This window comes from Eretmochelys imbricata, chromosome 1, assembly GCF_965152235.1.
Source record: "Eretmochelys imbricata isolate rEreImb1 chromosome 1, rEreImb1.hap1, whole genome shotgun sequence".
NCBI classification, from domain to species: Eukaryota; Metazoa; Chordata; order Testudines; family Cheloniidae; genus Eretmochelys; species Eretmochelys imbricata.
The window spans coordinates 29,569,619-29,590,265 of record NC_135572.1 but is presented as its reverse complement, the minus strand read 5'-3'; the positions used below and the strand labels follow the sequence as shown (position 1 = coordinate 29,590,265).

The 20,647-nt window shown below is 45.4% G+C and overlaps 1 protein-coding gene across 1 annotated transcript in view; it reads right to left on the bottom strand.

Annotated features, from left to right (window-relative positions):
* AMOTL1 (angiomotin like 1) overlaps nucleotides 1–20,647 on the bottom strand; it is a 121,756-nt gene that overhangs the window by 33,019 nt on the left and 68,090 nt on the right. Inside the window, exons 5-6 of the mRNA XM_077805515.1 lie at nucleotides 11,183–11,327; nucleotides 7,649–7,738 (exon numbers count right to left, since the gene is read on the bottom strand). Coding sequence (XP_077661641.1) covers nucleotides 7,649–7,738; nucleotides 11,183–11,327 — 235 coding nt within the window. The remainder of the gene's footprint in view (nucleotides 1–7,648; nucleotides 7,739–11,182; nucleotides 11,328–20,647) is intronic.

Here is a 20,647-nt window from a genome sequence, read left to right as displayed (position 1 = left end):
CATGTAGTAGCAAGTACACACCCACAGGCTACATTATAGACATAAATATTAGAATGTTAAGGAATTACAGAGCCTAAATATTCTGGAATATCCAACAGTTTTGAGTCCAGTTTCCTCACTCTGAAACTATCACAGAGTCCTTTAAAAAGACATGGTTACTTACTGTAACTGGTTCTTCAAGATGTGATACAAAAGTGTATTCCACTTATGTGTGTGCAAACACAGTGCACTGGTGCCAGAGAATGCTGCCTAGTGGTACCCATGCCTTGTAGCCATAGCCCCTCCATTGGCTATATGAGGCAGCACCACCGCAACCCCCATCAGTTCCTTCACGCTGAACGCCAAGAGTATAGACTCCAAAGCTGAGGGGACAGAGGGTGGATTGTGGAATACTATGTCTGCATCACATCTTAAAGAACCCAAGTTATACTAAGTAACCGTTTCATCTTCTTTGAGTAGATGCAGCCGTGTATTGCACTTAGGTGACTCATAAGCCGTACTTGGAGGAGGTGGGGCCCAGAGTCTGCTTAAAGGACTGCTCTACCAAAGTTTACTGCAACATCCAGAGCAGATACAATGGCATAATGACTGGTAAACGTATGCACAGACAACCAAGTGGCACCCCGTAAATGTCCAATGCTGAAACGCCACTTCAAAATACCATTGATGTAGCCTGCACCCTCGTGGAATGAGCTCACACCCCTCGAGGGGTGTAGCTTGCATTTTTTCATATTCAGTCTCAAATACAGGAAGTTATCCACCTGGAGACTGCCTGCAAAGAGACTGCTTGTCCCTTCATCTGGTCTGCATAGGACACAAACAGATGAGGCAAAATAATAAAGGGTTTAGTCCTGTCCAGGTAAAAGGCGAGGCAACACTTAACATCCAACGAAAGAAGATGCTGCTTCTCCAGGGTTAAATGTAGCTTAGGTTAGAACACAGATAGATACACTGCCTGTTTCAGGTGAAATTGAGATATCACTTTAGATAAAAACTTAGGGTGTGACCACAAAGGCATTTTGTCTTTAGAGAATTGCCATCAAAGACTGCAACTCACATGCTCTCCTTGCGCATGTTACAGCCACCAGGAATGCAGTTTTTTGACACAGAAGAGGAAAAGAAGATGCCAAAGGCTTGAATGGAGGTCTCACCCCTAAGACCGTACTGAGGTCCCACAAAGGAACTGGTTCTTTCTCTGGTAGGTGGAGACAAAGGACTCCTTTCAAGAACTTTGAGACCATGGCTTTCACAAATGTCGACCTCCCCTGGATGGGTGGATGAAATGCCGAAATCATAGCTGGGTGGACCTTCAACGAATTGAGTGCAAGACCTGAAGCATGAAGATGCAACAAATACTCCAAGATGTCCTGAATCCCAGTCAACATCAGTTGAATCCTGCGAGTCAATGACCACACCAATAAACATTTCCATTTGGCCAAATAGGCCAATCTGGTGGAGGGTTTCCTACTATTAGGTAAAACCTGTTGAATAGCCTCTGAATATTGTTCCTTCTAATTTAACTATGGAGCAGCCATGCAATGATATATAGAGGGCTGAGTGCAGTGTGCAAGATCTGACTGTGATGCTGGGTCAGGAGGTTGGGATGAAGAGAAAGAGATTGGGAGGCTGAATCGATAACACCAGAAAGCAAGAGAACCAAGATTGCCTTGGCCATGCTGGAGCAATGAGGATGACCCTGGAATGATCCAACCTGAGTTTGAGGATTATCCGAGGGATAATTGGAACTGGAGGAAAAGCACAGAGGAGTGCTGATTCCCAACCCAGGTGAAAGGTATCAGTCATGGAGCCCAGACTAAGGCCCCCTTCAGAGCAAAACAGATGGCATTTCTTATTGTCTTTCATAGTGACCAGATAGATCGTAGTGATGCCCTAAATTACAAAGATGGATTGCAGGACACTGGGTTTCAGAGACTACTTGTGACTTTGGAAGAAATTCCTGCTGAGGTGATCTGTGAGTTGATTCTGGGCCCCAGGTAAGTGATTAACCACTGGAGTAATGTTCTCTCCAATGCGAAACTGCCATGCCCTGATTGGTTCCTGACACAGCACTCAAGTGTGCTTCTCCTTTCTGTTCACATAATGCATCACGGTGGTGTTGTCTGTAAGAATGTGAACTACTGAGCCACGATGCAATCTCAAAGGGCGTGATATGTGTTGTAAATGGACTGAAGTTCCGGAATGCTGACATGAAATGTAGCTTCTCGTTCTGACTACAGGCCCTGAACTCTCAGCGACTCCAGATGTGCTCCCCAGCCTATCAAGGAGGCATCAGTGACAACAGTCCTGGCTGGTGAGACCAAGTGAAGGGAACAGCCTATATTGCCCTCAACAGTCCACCTCCATAAGGAGCAGAGGGAGCCAAATCAATCTGTCTAAGGGGTGATGGGTTGGATGACAAAATTGTCTGCAGCCACATTTGGAGAGGGCGAAGATGCAACTTGGCAAGCAGCCATGTGACCCAACAGCTTTAGGCACTCTCGAGCTGTAGTTAAAGGCTGAAAGTGCAGCTCCAAATACAGATGACAAATCGCCTGAAAACAATCTGTTGGCAGAAGTGCTCTCAAACTTGTAGAACCTATTAAGGCCCCAATGAACTCAATTTTTTGAGTGGGGACCAATGTTGACTTGTCTCTGTTGCAAGTGAGATCCAGACGATCAAGTCAGCGAAGTGTGGAGTGTACATGCGAGAGAACTTCTTCCCTGGACTTGCCCTTCAGTAACCAATCATGTAGTTACGGGAAGATATGAATTTCCCCCTTTCCTGTGTTATACTGTCACTACACCCATCCATTTGGTAAAAACTGGGGGAGAAGAGGCCAGACTAGAGGGAGTATGGTATACTGATAATGTCGGTGTGCCACAACAAACTGGAGAAACCGTCTGTGGCTCGGAAGAACTGTCATGTGAAAATAAGCACCCTGACGGTCCAGAGTTGTTCTGATTTAACGCAGGGAGGATAGCTGATAGGGTGACCATCCAGAATCTCACATATCTGATATATTTGTTGAGGTTGCAGAGATCAAGAATCAGTCTCACCCCTCCTTTGGTTTTGGGAACCAGAAAGTACTGTGAATAAAACCCTGGGCCCTGGTGCTGTACAGGGACTTCCTCTACAGCTCTCAAAGCTAGTAGAGACTGAACCTGCTCAAGGAGCAATGTCAAGTGAGTGGGCTCCCTGAAGAGAGATGGGGTAGGAAGGTGGAAAGGAGGGATGGAAAAGAACTGGATGGCATAACCTGATCTGATGGTGCTTAGGACCCAGCTGTCAGTGGTAATCGAGCCCCAAACATTATGAAAATGAGACAGCCTGTCCCCAAACAGGGGGGATGGGGATATAGTGATCATGACTGGATCACTGCCCTGAACATACAAATTAAAACAGGCATTTGGTAGATGCTGTGAGAGGATAGAGTCAGCTGGCCAAACCCCAGACCTGACGGCCTCTGCCTCTGGGATCTATGACCCTCTCTGGGGTAGTCTTGTTGCCTTGGGGGTGGAAGGATTGCCCAAAGGCGTGTTGCAAGTGGTACAGTTGATGCTGCCACTCACTGTCAAAACGACATCTCCATGCTGCCTGAGTATATATCCCAAGAGAGCATAGGCTGGTTCTTGAGTCTTTAAACGAGAGCAAGGTTTCAGCAGTCTTTTCCGGAAAAAGCACTCGACCTTTGTAAGGCACATCCTCAATAGTCTGCAACACATCTGGAGCAATGCCTGAACTTTGCAGCCATGACGCCCTTCTCATGGTTACTGCTGAGGCCACAACTCTGGCCGAGGTACCTGCCATGTCCAAAGCTGACTGCAAGGATGTCTTGGCCACCAAATAGAAATCAGCTCCCAACGCTCAAAATTCGTCCCTGGAGGCTCCAGGTAACTGGTGTACAAATTTAGACATAGCTGTCCAATTAATAAAATTGTACTTGGATAGCAATGGCTGCTGGTTTGCAATACACATTTGCAGGGAAGAGGAGGTATAGATTTTTTTACCCATTAAGTCCATCCTCTTGGATTCCTTGTCTTTGGGCGCAGACTTACACCTGCCCTGCCAAGCCCCATCATTTGCTGCAGTCCCAACCAGGGAATTAGGGAATGGAAGCCCTCAAAACCCTGCATAGGTACAAAATAGTGTTTCTCTGAATGCTTCGCTGCAGGTGGAACTGAAGCCGGAGTACTCCAAAGAATGTTTGCAGACTCCGTAATACATCATTAATAGGTCAATAGGCTACCCTCCCACGGAAGATGGCTGAAGAATATCCAGTAGTTTGTGAGTATTCTCCTGCAGGAACGCTGCCTGGATGCCCAAGGTAGCAGCCACACCCCGCAGAAGGTCCTGGTTGGCCTTGAAGTCCTCAGGCACTGATAGAGAAGAGGAGCCTGGTACCCTCAATTCATCAAGGGATGATGATGAAGCAGCAGTTCCACTAGAGATGGGTCCTGCCCTGAACTGTCAGATCTGGACGGGACAACTCTGAGAAGGGAAGCTCAACCGATGTCTGAACTCACAATGGAACACCACCGCCGCCGACGTACCCCTATCGGGTCTTGCTCTGGAACAGGGTGAGGAATGTGACTTTTGACACTGAGGACCATCCCACAGATTCCAAGGAGGTCACTAGGAGTACGGGTAGGGCACTGGTGGCCAGGAGACGCTGGGTCGGGGCCTCTGTCTTGGTACCAGTGCTCTTCTCGGCATCAATCAGGTGAGGGAGAGCAGAAGAAAGATCTCAACCTGAATCCTGAGGCGCCCTGGGTCTCCGGGGACAGTGATGGAGCTGGCCCTGATGATGTAAGGAGATGATCTGATTCACCTGCTACCTAGTAGGAAAGAAGTATTAGTGCTGCTGATGGAATTGGCGCAGCCGACACCAAATACATCACAGTTACATCCGGGGCCAGGAGCAGTGTTGGTACTAACATCAGCAGCTCTAGAACTGATGCAGCAGATGGTGCTGAGATGGAAGACAGGATCTGCTGTCAAGACAATGTCGGTGCCAAGGAGTGCACCAGTGCAGAGGAGGTTCTCAGTGCCAGGCCCCGCACTGGCCTCAATTCTGCAGTCTGTGGCAGGTGGAAATCAGGCTGTGTTGTCCACGGACCCCAAGATACTGAGACAAGCCCAGACGGTGCCAACAAGGTCGTGGATGCCATAACCCCAGTGAAGTCCTGGATGAGTGGGAAGCCCAGAACTGATAGGCAGAGTAGATCTGCAGCTGCCTGGTATACTGTCAGTGTGTAAACACCCAGTGCTGGCATCACTGTCATTGGTACCAGACGCCACGGACGTTCCAGAGCTGGAACTAGAGTCACCGGTAGAGGTGCCAACCCTCCAGGATTGTCCTGGAGCCTCCAAGGATTAAAGATTAATCTTTAATTAAAGATTATGTCATCTGCTGAAACCTCCAGGAATATGTCCAACCAAAGTTAGTAATCCTAGTCACTGCTATGTGCTCCCCTATGCCTCTACGCGGTACTGGGGAGCAGTTTGAAGGGTCTGCTCCGTCCCGCGTGCAGGCAGTAGCACGACACCAGTCCATACTCCTCTTAAACGAAGAAGAAGAGTCTCCACGAGACCTGGAGTGGTCCCAATTGGTTTTATGAGACCTTTTCCTTGGCGCACTCCAGGAGGCTGAACAGCTTCTTCATCTCTTGGGAGAGATGCCAGCCCTGCAACACAGAGCAGCGTCACTCACTGAATCTGAGAGCGACCGCCGATCCAACTCGGGCCTCTGTGCTGAAACAGGCCTCATGGCCTGCTCGATGAGGTGCTGCTTCAGACGAAGGTCTCTATTCACTTGAGTCCTTTCTGTGAACGATTAACAAATCTAACACCACTCCTTGGCGTGACCCTTGCCCACACAGAGCAAGCACCTCATGTGGGGATCACTGAAGGGGATCGCCCTTGAACACGACAGGCAGCGTTTGAACCTTGGGAGGGCATCACCCAAGGCAACTAACTACACTAACGACACTAACTTGCTAACTAACACTAACACTAAGTAGGGTTTAACTGTATAACTACAAAGAGAAAAAACTCTCAGTAACTGAGAAGAGATTGTGAGGTGAAAACCACACAGAGCTCCGACTCCAGCCCCAGGCAGTGAGAGCAAACTATACCTTATATAACCAGGGGAGGGGCTACAACCTCGAAGCGTGAGTGCTACGGGTACTATGAGGCAAAATTCTCAGGCTCCGATGCACTGGGAGCACACACACTTATGTGGAATACATGGCTGCATCTACTTGTAGAAGAACACTTCTGAAACCTCTAGAACTATTTAGTATTTATTAAGCACTGTACAAGAAAGAAAAAGTCAATACATTATAGACAGGTGGGCATGGAATGAGGCTCCTGACTCACAGATTGCACAAGCTGTGCAATGCAGCACATTCTAGTGTTGCTAGCAAATAGTAGCACATGGTAGAATTTCTTTGTTTCCCTATTTCTCCTTTTTTTAAAATGTAGGAAATTCCATATTAAAAAAACAATGCTAGAAGAAAGCTACAGTTGCAAAGTGAATCATCCACTGACTAAATTAAGGCTGTCTGTGCAACCTGAAATCTCGCCTCCTGCGTACATTATTATGCAGTCAGTGCTATATAGTCACATGCTGTCATTCAAGGAAACCATCAACACACACCAGAAAATGAAGATTAAGTCACATTCAGGACATTTGCTTCAACTGGATCAAATCCGACAAGGTGCTGCATAACACCAGGGAGGTTTTCAACACCCTGAGCTCCCATTGAAGCTCCTTTGATACAGCTGGTTGGAAATTTTTCATCAAAATGGAGTTTTGACAAAACACTCTGGTTTTGTAGAAATAGAAACATTTCAGAAAATAGGTAGATTTTGACAAAATTTTGTTCAGAAATAAAAGAAACAAAATATTTTGATAACATCAAAATGTCCCATTTCAAAATATTCAGAATGGAATGTTTTCATTTTCCATTTCAATATGGCTATTTTTTTAAAGAAAATTAGTTATTTTTAGATTAATTTTTAAAAGGTCAAAATCAGAATGAAATGTTGTGATTTTATCGAAACAAAACTTTTTGATTGACCCAAAACTATTTTTTTTCCATAATTTTTTTTTTGTGGGAAATTTCTCATTTGGTTTTGTTCTGTTTGGAACAGCACAGCATCCCGCCAATAAAGAAGCCTGAACCTGTGGGGAAATGCCTGGGATGTCACAAGAAGTGTATGACTGCTGTCCCTCCAGTTCCCTTCTTCAAAGAAGGGGCCAAATTCTGCTCTCATTCACATTAGTGTCTATCCTGAGTCATTCCAATGAAGTCAGTGGAGGTTACTCTGAACCTATCCCAGCTGAGAGAAGAATTTGGCTTCTCTGAGATGTGTGTGTTCTGGGACTACCCCTGCAAGCAACATTTTAAAGTAAATATTTAATCAAAATGAGCTAATTTGTGTGTACCGTTCACTCCTGTTGCATGGCTCTGGTGCACAGAGAAACAACAGGCAACAGAACCTAGTCTGGTAGCTGCAATAACGTTACACAACGAACTAGCTAAGTAAAACCTAACCACAAAGGCAATAAAAAATGATGACTAAGCTCCCTCCTCCACTCCAGTTAAAAACCATATCTTCAGAAGAGATGAATGCAGTACTCACTCTGAGAGGCATAAAAGCCCTCTGTTGCCTTATCTTCATGCCCATCAAATTCTCTGCTGGCTAGCTGCCTATTGGCAGTCTCCAGTCGGTCTGCACATAAACAGGAAATACTTTAAGTATAAATACATGTATATAAAATTATAGGCCAACAACCAAGAAAACGCATGCCAGCAGCATGGTATAAATAGAAGCTCAAAAGGGAGATATAAAAATGAAAGAGGCTGAGGTATATATCAAACAGTGAGGGATGAGCCCTGGACTCCTTCAGAAGATTAATCTTTTAGTTTCTGGTTGCTAAGAAGATGTTTACTGGTTGGCAGAGTTCAGGCCTTCATAGATTTGAAAACCAGAAGCAACATTAGATCATCAAGTTGGACTGCCTGCATAACACAGGCCACAGAGTTTCACCCAGTGATTCCTGTCCCAAGCCCAGTGACTTGTGGTTGAGCTAGAGCAATGTTTCTCAACCTTTTTGACACCTGGGACCAGTTTGTTGCCTTCCTAAACTGTGTCAGGGAGATCTCAGGGACTGGCGCCGGTCAACGGACCTGTCATTGAGAAACACTGAGCAAGAGCATCTCTTTGAGCAAGACTTAATTTAAAGCTGTCAAGTGAAGAAGAATCCACTATATCCCTGGGTAATGTGTTCCCAATGGTTAATTGCCCTCAATGTTAAAGAGTGCCCCTTATTTCCTGTTTGAATTTGTCGAGCTTCAGGAGATGAAAGCCTGAAACTAACAGTACAGGAAATAGGAGACCTGAATGCCTGCAGCACTGTGGATCACGGTACGAAGTACTCTAATGTAGCTGCTTGTGGTGGTCTCCAGATGAAATTCAGCTCCAGTCTGAGGGACAGCACAAGGCCTATGCTTTTGTCCCAATTAAGAACTACCTGGAGGATGACAGGGCAATGAAATGATGCCTAAGCATTTTGCCAGCCCTCTGTACACGGGTGAAGCTCACCCTGCAAGTGCAAGGGCAAGCCTGCTGTGGGTGGTAGTGCTGCACATCACAAAGGGGACAGCCTCACTCCTGACCAGCAGCTAGTACCAGAGGAGCAACAGTGCTGCTTTGAACTACGATTCCCCTACAGAGAGAGACATGTGATACCCTCCTCCACCACTCAGCCACTACTCATTCTACCTCCCTGCACCCCATTGTCCATTGGCTCTAGCCTTATTGCCTCTTCACTTCCATTTCTCCATCTGTAAAATGGTGACCAGCCTCCAGCTGTGCTGAGTAAAATCATGACTCAATTTTTAAAGGGCCTCCATTGGACAAGTGCACAAAGAGGAATCTGTGCACACTCAGTGGATAGTTAGGCACACAGTTAAACAATGTGCACATCCATTTGCACTTGCAAAAAGGGTGTCTACAAATGTTGCCTATTCAATGGGAAGCTCTTTGAAAATTTGGCTTTTGAATGTTCGTAATGCATTTGAGACTAGGGCTGTCAAGTGATTAAAAAATAAATCTCAATTAATCGTGCAATTAATCACACTGTTAAACAATAACAGAATACCATTTGTTTAAATATTTTTTGGTGTTTTCTACATTTTCAAATATATTGATTTCAATTACAACACAGAATACCAAGTGTACAGTGCTCACTTTATATTTATTTTTGATTACAAATATTTGCACTGTAAAAAACAAAACAAATAGTATTTTTCAATTCACCTCATACAAGTACGGTAGTGCAATCTTTTTATCATGAAAGTTGAACTTAAAATGTAGAATTATGTACAAAAAATCCTGCATTCAAAAATAAAACAATGTAAAACTTTAGCGCCTACAACTCCACTCCGTCCTACTTGTTCAACCAGTCACTCAGACAAACAAGTTTGTTTACATTTATGGGAGATAATGCTGCCCGCTTCTTGTTTACAATGTCACCTGAAAGTGAGAACAGGGGTTCGCATGGCACTGTTGTAGCTGGCATTGCAAGATATTTACACGCCAGATGCTCTAAAGATTCATATGTCCCTTCATGCTTCTACCACCATTCCAGAGGACATGCCTCCATGCTGATGAAGGGTTCTGCTCGATAACGATCCAAAGCAGAGCAGACCGACGCATGTTCACTTTCATCATCTGAGTCAGATGCCACCAGTAGAAGGCTGATTTTCTTTTTTTTGGTGGTTCGGGTTCTGTAGTTTCTGCATTGGAGTGTTGCTACTTAAGACTTCTGAAAGCATGTTCCACACCTCATCCCTCTCAGATTTTGGAAGGCACTTCAGATTCTTAAACCGTGGGTCCACTGCTGTAGCTATCTTTAGAAAACTCACATCGGTACCTTCTTTGCATTTTGTCAAATCTGCAGTGAAAGAGTTCTTAAAACGAACAACATGTGCTAGGTCATCATCCAAGACTGCTATAATATGAAATACATGGCAGAATGCGGGTAAAACAGAGCAGGAGACATACTATTCTCCCTCGAGGAGTTCAGTCACAAATTTAATTAACACATTACTTTTTTAACGAGCGTCATCAGCATGAAGCATGTCTTCTGGAATGGTGGCCGAAGCATGAAGGAGCATACAAATATTTAGCGTATCTGGCATGTAAATATCTTACAATGCTGGCTACAAAAGTGCCATGCAAACACCTGTTCTCAATTTCAGGTGACATTGTAAATAAGAAGCCAGCAGCTTTATCTCCTGTAAATGTAAACAAACTTGTTTGTCTTAGCGATTGGTGAACAAGAAGGACAACTGTGAATTTGTAGGCGCTAAAGTTTTACATTGTTTTGTTTTTGAGTGCAGCTATGTAACGAAAAAAGTCTATACCTGTAAGTTGCACTTTCATGATAAAGAGATTGCATTATGGTACTTGTATGAGGTGAATTGAAAAATACTATTTCTTTTGCTTATCATTTTTACAGTGCAAATATATTTGTAATAAAAATAATAATATAAAGTGGGCATTGTACACTTTGTATTCTATGTTGTAGTTGAAATCAATATATTTGAAAATGTAGAAAAACGTTCAAAAATATTTAATAAATTTCAATTGTAGTCTATTGTTTAACAGTGCAATTAAAACTGTGATTAATCGTGATAAATTTTTTAAATTGTGATTAATTGTTTGAGTTAATCATGTGAGTTAACTGCGATTAATCGACAGTCCTATTTGAGACTTATATTTTATATTATATATTACATTATATTACATACCTTGCTGTTGAGCTCATTATAGATTAGATTTGCAGACTGGGAAGAATAACCTTTAGAGGTTTACTGCAGAGTTTATAATTTTGGTCTTCAGGTTAAACTGGTGTTTTAAGAATTAGAACAAAAATCCAATGCTTAAAGTTGTCTCATGTAGTTTGCTGGGGAACTTGTTTGTAACTTGGAAAATCAGAGCATTTTTATCCTTTACCAACAAACTGAACTTGATTTCTAAAGCAGTTTATCTAAAACACATGAAAATCGGTTTGTCTAAAGCCTGAGGCTGGCAATTAGGAGCTTGATAATTGAGGAACGATACAGCATGTCACTTAGAGTGAAAAAATGTGTAAAAAACTCAACATACCACGGAGATCCCTGTTGAAATCGTGAAGTCTCCTAATTTCTCCTTCAAGCTTGTTTCTCATAGCCTTGTCCAGAGATTCTCTCTTAGTGGTGGTCTTGACCAGGCCCTCATACGCTTCTGAAATCCTCTGAATTTCTATTTCAAACTGAAAGGAGAGAGACCTCCCATTAAAGCAGGGCAGGAATGTATGTCATTCTGACACTTGCTTGGAGCATTTCCCAGGGGGTTTTGTGTGCCGGGGTGATGCACGTTCCAAGTTTCAAACAAGCATATGATTCTATAATAAGAATTCTTTTAGACAGATAACAAACTGATACCTGCGCTTTTTAAACATCCCTATTGCACTGAGCAATCAACTTCCCACCCACCTCAAAAATATTCTGCTACAATAGCACAGGTCAATGTCAGATAAATGCTTCCAAGCAAACTCAAGGGGGGGTGGGGGCGGGGTGGACAGACGACTGTTATGTAACATAGACATTTGATCCTCTTTCTTCAGCTACAGAGGCCTCCACTTGAAAGCTGTCCTCAGGGGGTGCTGAGGAAATATGCACATTAGAATGGGCTGAGTTACTCCTGATTTATACTGGTGTAAGTGAATCTGGCCCCTTATCTCTCTAACACACTGTTTTCCGAACACCAGTAGGTCACTGGAGAGCTCTAGATGGTTTGCCATGTCCAGAGCCGATTAATCCATTACTAGGTACTGGCCTAGGCAAGCATATACTTCTCCTGTTCTGGTGCCGAGGGGAGGGCCTAGGTGGGTGAGGAGGCGGGGGGTGGAGAATGAGTCCACCCCACACTCAACCCACACACAAGCTCCTGCCCAGCGGGGCTGGGGCTGGATCCCTGTTCCAGACATTGCAGCCTGGGACACGGACTTGCAGTGCCACTCAGGTTTGGCCCCGAGGGCACAGGAGCTGCTGCTGTAAGGTGAGTGGGGTTGGGTTCACACTCCATCCCCCGACCCTCCCGCGCCCAGGGCTGCCCCTCTGCACCAGGCCAGGATTAGGGTTTTGGTCCTGGGGCAGAGGGTGCGTATATATAATGATAGGTTGCAAAAAAAGACAAAATGGTGCGTCATCTTAGATAAAGGTTGGGAACTTCTGCTTTAATGGACTGAAGCAAAAGCCAGGATTTGAACACGCTTGCATTTGGACTGTTGAAATCTAGATTACAATCCAAACTTAAGCAAATTGCAGAGACCTGAATGCACAAAAGGAATTTGGCATGGTGACACTGAACAGATTCACAAAGCCTGAGGTAGGCGTCCAAGCTCCTCTACAATAAACGGGGAGAGACAGGAACCTTGGACTGCAACTCACAAAAGCCAGCACACTATGTGGGGAGCAGCCTAAGCTAGCCAATGGAAGATGCCAATGAGATGGGTTGTGCTAAATCCCACCAAGTCTCAGAGGTAGGTGCCTAAATCCAGGCTATAGGGAGGCACGTAGCTCTGTTTGGGATTCTGAACTGTAAATCCTCTCTTGGCAGCAGCACCTATGTTGTTAGTAAGGAGGAGGAGAGTGGTTAGGGTACTCCCCTAGGATGTGGGAGACTCTTGGCTAAAGCCCACCTCCACCTGAAGGAGAAAGGGGATTTGAACAGGGAACTACCATCTCTTAGGTGAGTGCTCTAACCATTGGGATATGGGATATTCTGAATGTGGGGCTTCCTCAGGCCATGTCTACACTATGAAATTAGGTCCAATTTATAGAAGTTGGTTTTGTAGAAAGCGTTTTTATACAGTCGATTGTGTGTGTCCCCACACAAATGCTCTAAGTGCATTTAGTCGGCGGAGTGCGTCCACAGTACTGAGGCAACCATCGACTTCCGGAACATTGCACTGTGGGTAGCTATCCCACAGTTCCCGCAGTCTCCGCCGCCCATTTGAAATCTGGGTAGAAATCCCACTGCCTGATGGGGCAAAAACATTGTCCTTGTTGAACCTCATCAGATTTCTTTTGGCCCAGTCCTCCAATTTGTCTAAGTCCCTCTGTATCCTACCCCTACCCTCCAGCGAATCTACCTCTCCTCCCAGTTTAGTGTCAAACTTGCTGAGGGTGCAATCCACACCATCCTCCAGATCATTTATGAAGATATTGAACAAAACCGGCCCCAGGACTGACCCTTGGGGCACTCCACTTGATACCGGCTGCCAACTAGACATGGAGCCATTGATCACTACCCGTTGAACCCGACAATCTAGCCAGCTTTCTATCCACCTTATAGTCCATTCATCCAGCCCATACTTCTTTAACTTGCTGGCAAGAATACTGTGGGAGACCATGTCAAAAGCTTTGCTAAAGTCAAGGAACAACGCGTCCACTGCTTTCCCTTCATCCACAGAGCCAGTTATCTCGTCATAGAAGGCAATTAGATTAGTCAGGCATGACTTGCCCTTGGTGAATCCATGCTGACTGTTTCTGATCACTTTCCTCTCCTCTAAGTGCTTCAGAATTGATTCCTTGAGGATCTGCTCCATGATTTTTCCAGGGACTGAGGTGAGGCTGACTGGCCTGTAGTTCCCAGGATCCTCCTTCTTCCCTTTTTTAAAGATGGGCACTACATTAGCCTTTTTCCAGTCGTCCGGGACTTCCCCCGATCGCCATGAGTTTTCAAAGATAATGGCCAATGGCTCTGCAATCACATCCGCCAACTCCTTTAGCACTCTCAGATGTAACACATCTGGCCCCATGGACTTGTGGACGTCCAGCTTTTCTAAATATTCTCGAACCACTTCTTTCTCCGCAGAGGGCTGGTCACCTCCTCCCCATGCTGTGCTGCCCAGTGCAGCAGTCTGAGAGCTGACCTTGTTCGTGAAAACACAGGCAAAAAAAAAATTGAGTACATTAGCTTTTTCCACATCCTCTGTCACTAGGTTGCCTTCCTCATTCAGTAAGGGGCCCACACTTTCCTTGACTTTCTTCTTGTTGCTAACATACCTGAAGAAACCCTTCTTGTTACTCTTAACATCTCTTGCTAGCTGCAACTTCAGGTGTGATTTGGCCTTCCTGATTTCATTCCTGCATGCCCGAGCAATATTTTTATATTCATCCCTGGTCATTTGTGCAGTCTTCCACTTCTTGTAAGCTTCTTTTTTGTATTAAGATCAGCAAGGATTTCACTGTTAAGCCAAGCTGGTCGCCTGCCATATTTACTATTCTTTCTACACATCGGGATGGTTTGTCCCTGTAACCTCAATAAGGATTCTTGAAAATACAGCCAGCTCTCCTGGACTCCTTTCCCCCTCATGTTATTCTCCCAGGGGATCTTGCCCATCAGTTCCCTGAGAGTGTCAAAGTCTGCTGTTCTGAAGTCCAGGGTCCGTATTCTGCTGCTTTCCTTTCTTCCTTGTGTCAGGATCCTGAACTCAACCATCTCATGGTCACTGCCTCCCAGGTTCCCATCCACTTTTGCTTCCCCTACTAATTCTTCCCAGTTTGTGAGCAGCAGGTCAAGAAGAGCTCTGCCCCTAGTTGGTTCCTCCAGCACTTGCACCAGGAAATTGTCCCCTACATTTTCCAAAAACTTCTGGATTGTCTGTGCACCGCTGTATTGCTCCCTCAGCAGATATCAGGGTGATTGAAGTCTCCCATGAGAACCAGGGCGTGTGATCTAGTAACTTCTGTGAGTTGCCGGAAGAAAGCCTCGTCCACCTCATCCCCCTGGTCCGGCGGTCTATAGCAGACTCCCACCATGACATCACCCTTGTTGCTCACACTTCTAAACTTAATCCAGAGACTCTCAGGTTTTTCTGCAGTTTCATACTTGAGCTCTGAGCAGTCATATTGCTCTCTTACATACACTGCAACTCCCACACCTTTTCTGTCCTTTCTACCTTTTCAATGGTGCTGCAAGCACTGGTGGATCACAAGGGATGTTTCACCAACATCAACGTGGGATGGCCGGGAAAGGTTCATGACGCTCGCATCTTCAGGAACTCTGGTCTGTTTAAACAGCTGCAGGAAGGGATTTACTTCCCAGACCAGAAAATAACTGTTGGGGATGTTGAAATGCTTATAGTTATCCTTGGGGACCCAGCCTACCCCTTAATGCCCTGGCTCATAAAGCCGTACACAGGCACCCTGGACAGTAGTAAGGAGCTGTTCAACTATAGGCTGAGCGAGTGCAGAATGGTGGTAGTGTGTGCTTTTGGACGTTTAAAGGGTCGCTGGCGCAGTTTACTGACTCGCTCAGACCTCAGCGAAACCAATATTCCCATTGTTATTGCTGCTTGCTGTGTGCTCCATAATCTCTCTGAGAGTAAGGGGGAGACGTTTATGGCAGGGTGGGAAGTTGATGCAAATGTCCTGGCTGCTGAATATGTGCAGCCAGACACCAGGGCGGTTAGAAGAGCACAACAGGAAGCGCTGCGCATGAGAGAAGCTTTGAAAGCAGTTTCATGACTGGCCAGGGTACTGTGTGACACTTCTGTTTGTTTCTCCTTGATGAAAACCCACCCCCTTGGCTGCCTCTAAATTCCCTGTAAGCCAGCCGCCCTCCCCCCTTCGATCACAGCTTGCTTGCAAAGGAAATAAAGTCACTATCGTTTAAAAAACATGTATTCTTTATTAACTGATTATAAAAATAGGGAGATAACTCACAAGGTAGCCCGGGTGGGGTGTGGGAGGAGGGAAGGAAAAGGCCACTTTAAAACTTCTTGAATGACAGCTTTCTGTTGCTTGGGCTGTCTACTGGGGTGGAGTGGTTGGGTGCCCGGAGCCTCCCACCCCACGTTCTTGGGCGTCTGGGTGAGGACGCAATGGAACTTGGAGAGGAGGGAGGGCAGTTAAACAGGGGCTGCAGCGGCAGTCTGTGATCCTGCTGCCATTCATGAACCTCCACCAGATGCCAGAGCACGTCTGTTTGATCCCGCAGTAGCCCCAGCATTGCCTCATGCCTCCTCTGATCTTCCTGCCGCCACCTCTCCTCATGTTCATCGGCCACTTTCCTGTACTCTGCTATTGTGTCCCTCCACACATTCTGCTGAGCTCTGTCAGTGCCGGATGACTGCATGAGCTCAGAGAACATTTCATCGCGCGTGCGTTTTTTTCGCCGCCTTATCTGAGATAGCCTTTGGGACGGAGGAGGGAGGCTTGCAGCTGCTGGAGGAAAAAAAGGGAGTGAAGTATTTTAAAAGATACATTTTACAGAACAATGACTATACTCTTTCACAGCGAACAACATTATTCACATTACGTAGCACATGTGATTTTGGTACAAGGTCGCATTTTGCATCTTATATTGAGTGCCTGTGGCTTTGGTGTTAGAGATCACACACGCAGGGCCGGGCAACAGAATTCGGCTTGCATGCAGCCATGGTAAGCCACAGTCTTTCGGCTTCTGCAACCTTCATAACAGCAGCGCCCTCCTCTCCCATACCAAGCAAAGCACGTTGAGTTGGCCATTTAGTGCTGCGGTTTTCCTGTTAACGTGCAGCAGCAGAAACCAAACTGAACCCCACACACACATCCAATTCTCTGGGATGATCGCTTTACCCCTCCCCACATCGCGTGGCTGGTATCAGGGAAGATCCCTACTAGCCAAACGCGAACAGCTCCGTGCCAATGCCCTCCCTCCCCCCTCCCCACTGCATGGCTAACTGCGGGGAGGATTTCTTTTCAGCCACAAGCAAACAGCCCAGTAGGAACGGCCACCTCTGAATGTCCCCTTAATTAAATTCCCTATTTCAACCAGGTTACCATGAACGATATTACTCTCCTGAGGATAACATAGAGAGATAAAGAACGGATGTTGCTTGAATGCCAGCAAACACCGGGACCATACGCTACCAGGCTTCGTCATGCAATGATACCAGATTACTTGCTGCTAGCATGGTGTGCTAAAGTGTCCTACCTTGGAGGATGGAATAAGGCTGCTCTCCCCAGAAACCTTCTGCAAAGGCTTTTAGAATACCTCCAGGAGAGCTTCATGGAGATGTCCCTGGAGGATTTCCGCTCCATCCCCAGACACGTTAACAGACTTTTCCAGTAGCAGTACTGGCCACGAATGCATCCCAAGTCCTCAGGGCTACTTAATCATTAAAAAACGCTCGCTTTTATAACATGTATTATATTTAAAAAGGTACACTCACCAGAGGTCCCTTCTCCGACTTGGTTGGGTTCGGAGGGTATTTCAGTCAGGGTGATAAAAAGATCCTGGCTGTCAGGGAGAACAGTGTGCTGTGTGCTTTCCTCAAGCTCGTCCTCCTCCTCCTCATCTTCCCCAACCGCAAAATCCTCAGGCATGGCGGAGAGTACCCCATCATCGGAGTCCACGGACAGGGGTGGGGTAGTGGTGGCAGCCCCTGCTAGAATTGCAAGCAGCTCAGCGTAGAAGTGACATGTCTGGGGCTCTGTCCCGGAGCGTCCGTTTGATTCTTTGGTTTTCTGGTACGCTTGTCTGAGCTCCTTAAGTTTCATGCGGCACTGTGTTGCATCCCTGATGTAGCCTCTGTCTCTCATGGCCTCGGAGATTTTTTGAAATGTTTTGGCATTTCGTCTTTTGGAACGTAGTTCTGATAGCATACATTCCTCTCCCCATACAGCGATCAGAACCAGTACCTCCTGTTCGGTCCATGCTGGAGCCCTTTTTCGATTCTGGGACTGTATGGTGACCTGTGCTGATGAGCTTGCCTGGCCAAACAGGAAATGAGATTCAAAAGTTCCCGGGGCTTTTCCTGTACACCTGGCCAGTGCATCCGAGTTCAGAGTGCTGTCCAGAGCGGTCACAATGGTGCACTGTGGGATAGCTCCCGTAGGCCAATACCTTCAAATTGCATCCACACTAACCCTAATTCGAAACGGCGATGTCGATTTCAGCGCTAATCCCCTCGTTGGGGAGGAGTACAGAAATCGGTTTTAAGAGCCCTCTATGTCGAAAAAAATGGCTTCGTTGTGTGGATGGGTGCAGGGTTAATTCGATTTAACACTGCTAAATCCAGCATAAACTCGTAGTGTAGACCAGGCCTTAGTCTCTCCAGTGGAAGCTGTTGCCCTGTGGCTAAATAATTAGAGTCATTGGAGCAGGGGGACTGGACCCTGGGATATAGGTCTCTGTCTCTCTCTCATTATTTGTGCCAGAAAGAGAGCACAAGCATAAGAATGACTCTATACCCTGGTGGTGAGGGCACCCAGACAGGGAGGCAGTATGCACTAGCTCAGAGGCAAAGACCTAGGTGCCTTGGCAATTTCTGCTGCCAAAACTTAGGCGCTGAATGAGTTTAGGTGCCTGCAGGATTCAGCAGGAGTTTAGTACATTGCAGTGTCCCAAAACGTGGGATTTAGGGGTCTAAAACAGGATTTTAGGTATTTAACTCCTTTTGTGCATTCAAGCCAGGACAGATTTGGTATTCAAGCCATTACAGAGATAGGCTTAAACTGTGTACTCAGATCCCTACCTGGTCCAAGGGTGCTAGAGGGGAGTCAAAAGCAAGGTCTGGTATGCAGTGTCGCTGAATCTCATGAAAACCAGCTACTGGAGTGCTGGGATTATGATAGAATCTCAGTTTTCATTTGAAAAAAAAAAATTATAAATAAGGACCGAACCTCAGCTGGTGCAAACTGTCATAGCTCCAGCGAAGTAAATGGCGCTATGCTGATTTACACCAACTGAGTATCTGGCTCTATATTTATAGACCTCATGGTTGTGGAGAAAAGCAGGAAAACAAGACCCCTAATGGCTCAAAAATCGGGAGGCAAATTAAAAGAACCCAAATTCATCACTGGTTACAATCTCATGAGATTTTAGCCAATCTCAACATATTCAGGGCCTGATTCAGGATTTTTGGACACTTGGGGTTGGCAATTTGGGTCTGAGCCCATCTTTCCTTATAATAGAGCCCATCTGGCATGAAAACTCTAGGGTTTAGGGCACTCTCTGATGCTGCTTGGACTTGATGCTGCAGCAACGGCAAAGAAGAGGCCCAGCTACAGTAATGTTTGTATTGGAGCTGTACAAAATGTTTGCAGTGGAATTCGAAACTAGTGAAACTGGCCAGGCTTTGCATTTTGTCACAAACTCGAACTTGCATCCAGATTCCCCAAAAGGTTTGTGATTGTTTAGAACCCCCCTGAGTCCTGTGATGTGTGACTTTGCAGGGTTGGGATGTAGAACGAGCTAGGAGAAACTCAGCCATTTCGACTTACTTTTGATTTCAGTTTATTTAGACCTGATGTTAATGGAAACTAACCTGGACCTGATCCAAAGCCTAATGAAATCAATGGAAAATCTCCTATTGTCTTCAAGGGCTTTGGATCAGTCTCCAAACTCATCAAATATCTAGCTTACGTGGTCATTTAACAATTACCATGCACTCACTGCTCATCTCTACTCAAAATTTTTAAAAGGTCATTAACAAAGCTACCTAACGTCCACTGCTTCCCAAGTGACCCCCAATTCTGCACAACACAGAGAATCCAATGGGCTTCTTGTAATGTGGCAGTGAACAGCACAGTATGATCTTAAACACTGTCTTAGTGCTACCACAAATTAGTGTCCTTTTTATTTTGTTTTTAAAAAGCAAGAACTCCAGGAAGCAGAATTACTGTTCAGCTAATAACATCTTTAAAAGGTGGCCTTTCTCTTTAGCACAACTGAGACACACCAAAATAACAGTCGCACTTTGAGCACAAGAGACCGCATACTCAAAATAACTCGAATAAACCTTGCCACATTACTTTGTTGCTGTAAGAAAACCACCTTGTACAGGAAGAGAGTTTATTTTTCACTCTTTCCTGCACTACGACTGGAGAACTTATCAGCAATCGTTTACTTTCCAACTGGCAACGGGCAAATATGCTTGGATAAAATAAAACACCCCAGAGAATCTTTGTCCAAAATTCAACCCGAATCTTTACTGCGGTTCAAAAACATCTGGACAACTTTTTTTCTCATCTTCTGTAGCCAAAATTTGGACCAAAATTTAACAAAAAAAGCTGTTTTGCTTGGGATGACAATTACTAGAAATCTCAAGAGAAAGCCTGTTCTTGCAAGTTTTGCAGAATCAAACCAATGCTTCAATTAGCTGGTTTTTACTCTATAATAATACATAACACCCCAACAGTGCCTTCCCTCTGAAGATATCATAGTGCCTTACAAAGTAGGCATAGATTTCAAAGCTAGAAGGGCCCATTATGATCATCTAGCCTGACTTCTGCCATAACACAAGCCATAGAACTTCACTCAGCAGCTCCTGAGCCATGCCATCGTTTCTGGCTGGACTAGAGCAGATCTTTTAGACAGACATCCTTTCTTAATGTAAAGACTTCAAGTGATGAAGAGTCCAGCACACCTTGGTTAATTACATTAGTGTAAAAATCAGCACTTATTTCTAGTTTGAATGTATCTAGCTTCGGCTCCCAGCCACTGGATCTTGTTATGTCTTTGTTGCCAGATTAATGAGCCTCTACTACCAGAAATTTTCTCCTCGGGTAAGTACTTATAGACCATGTTGAAGCCACC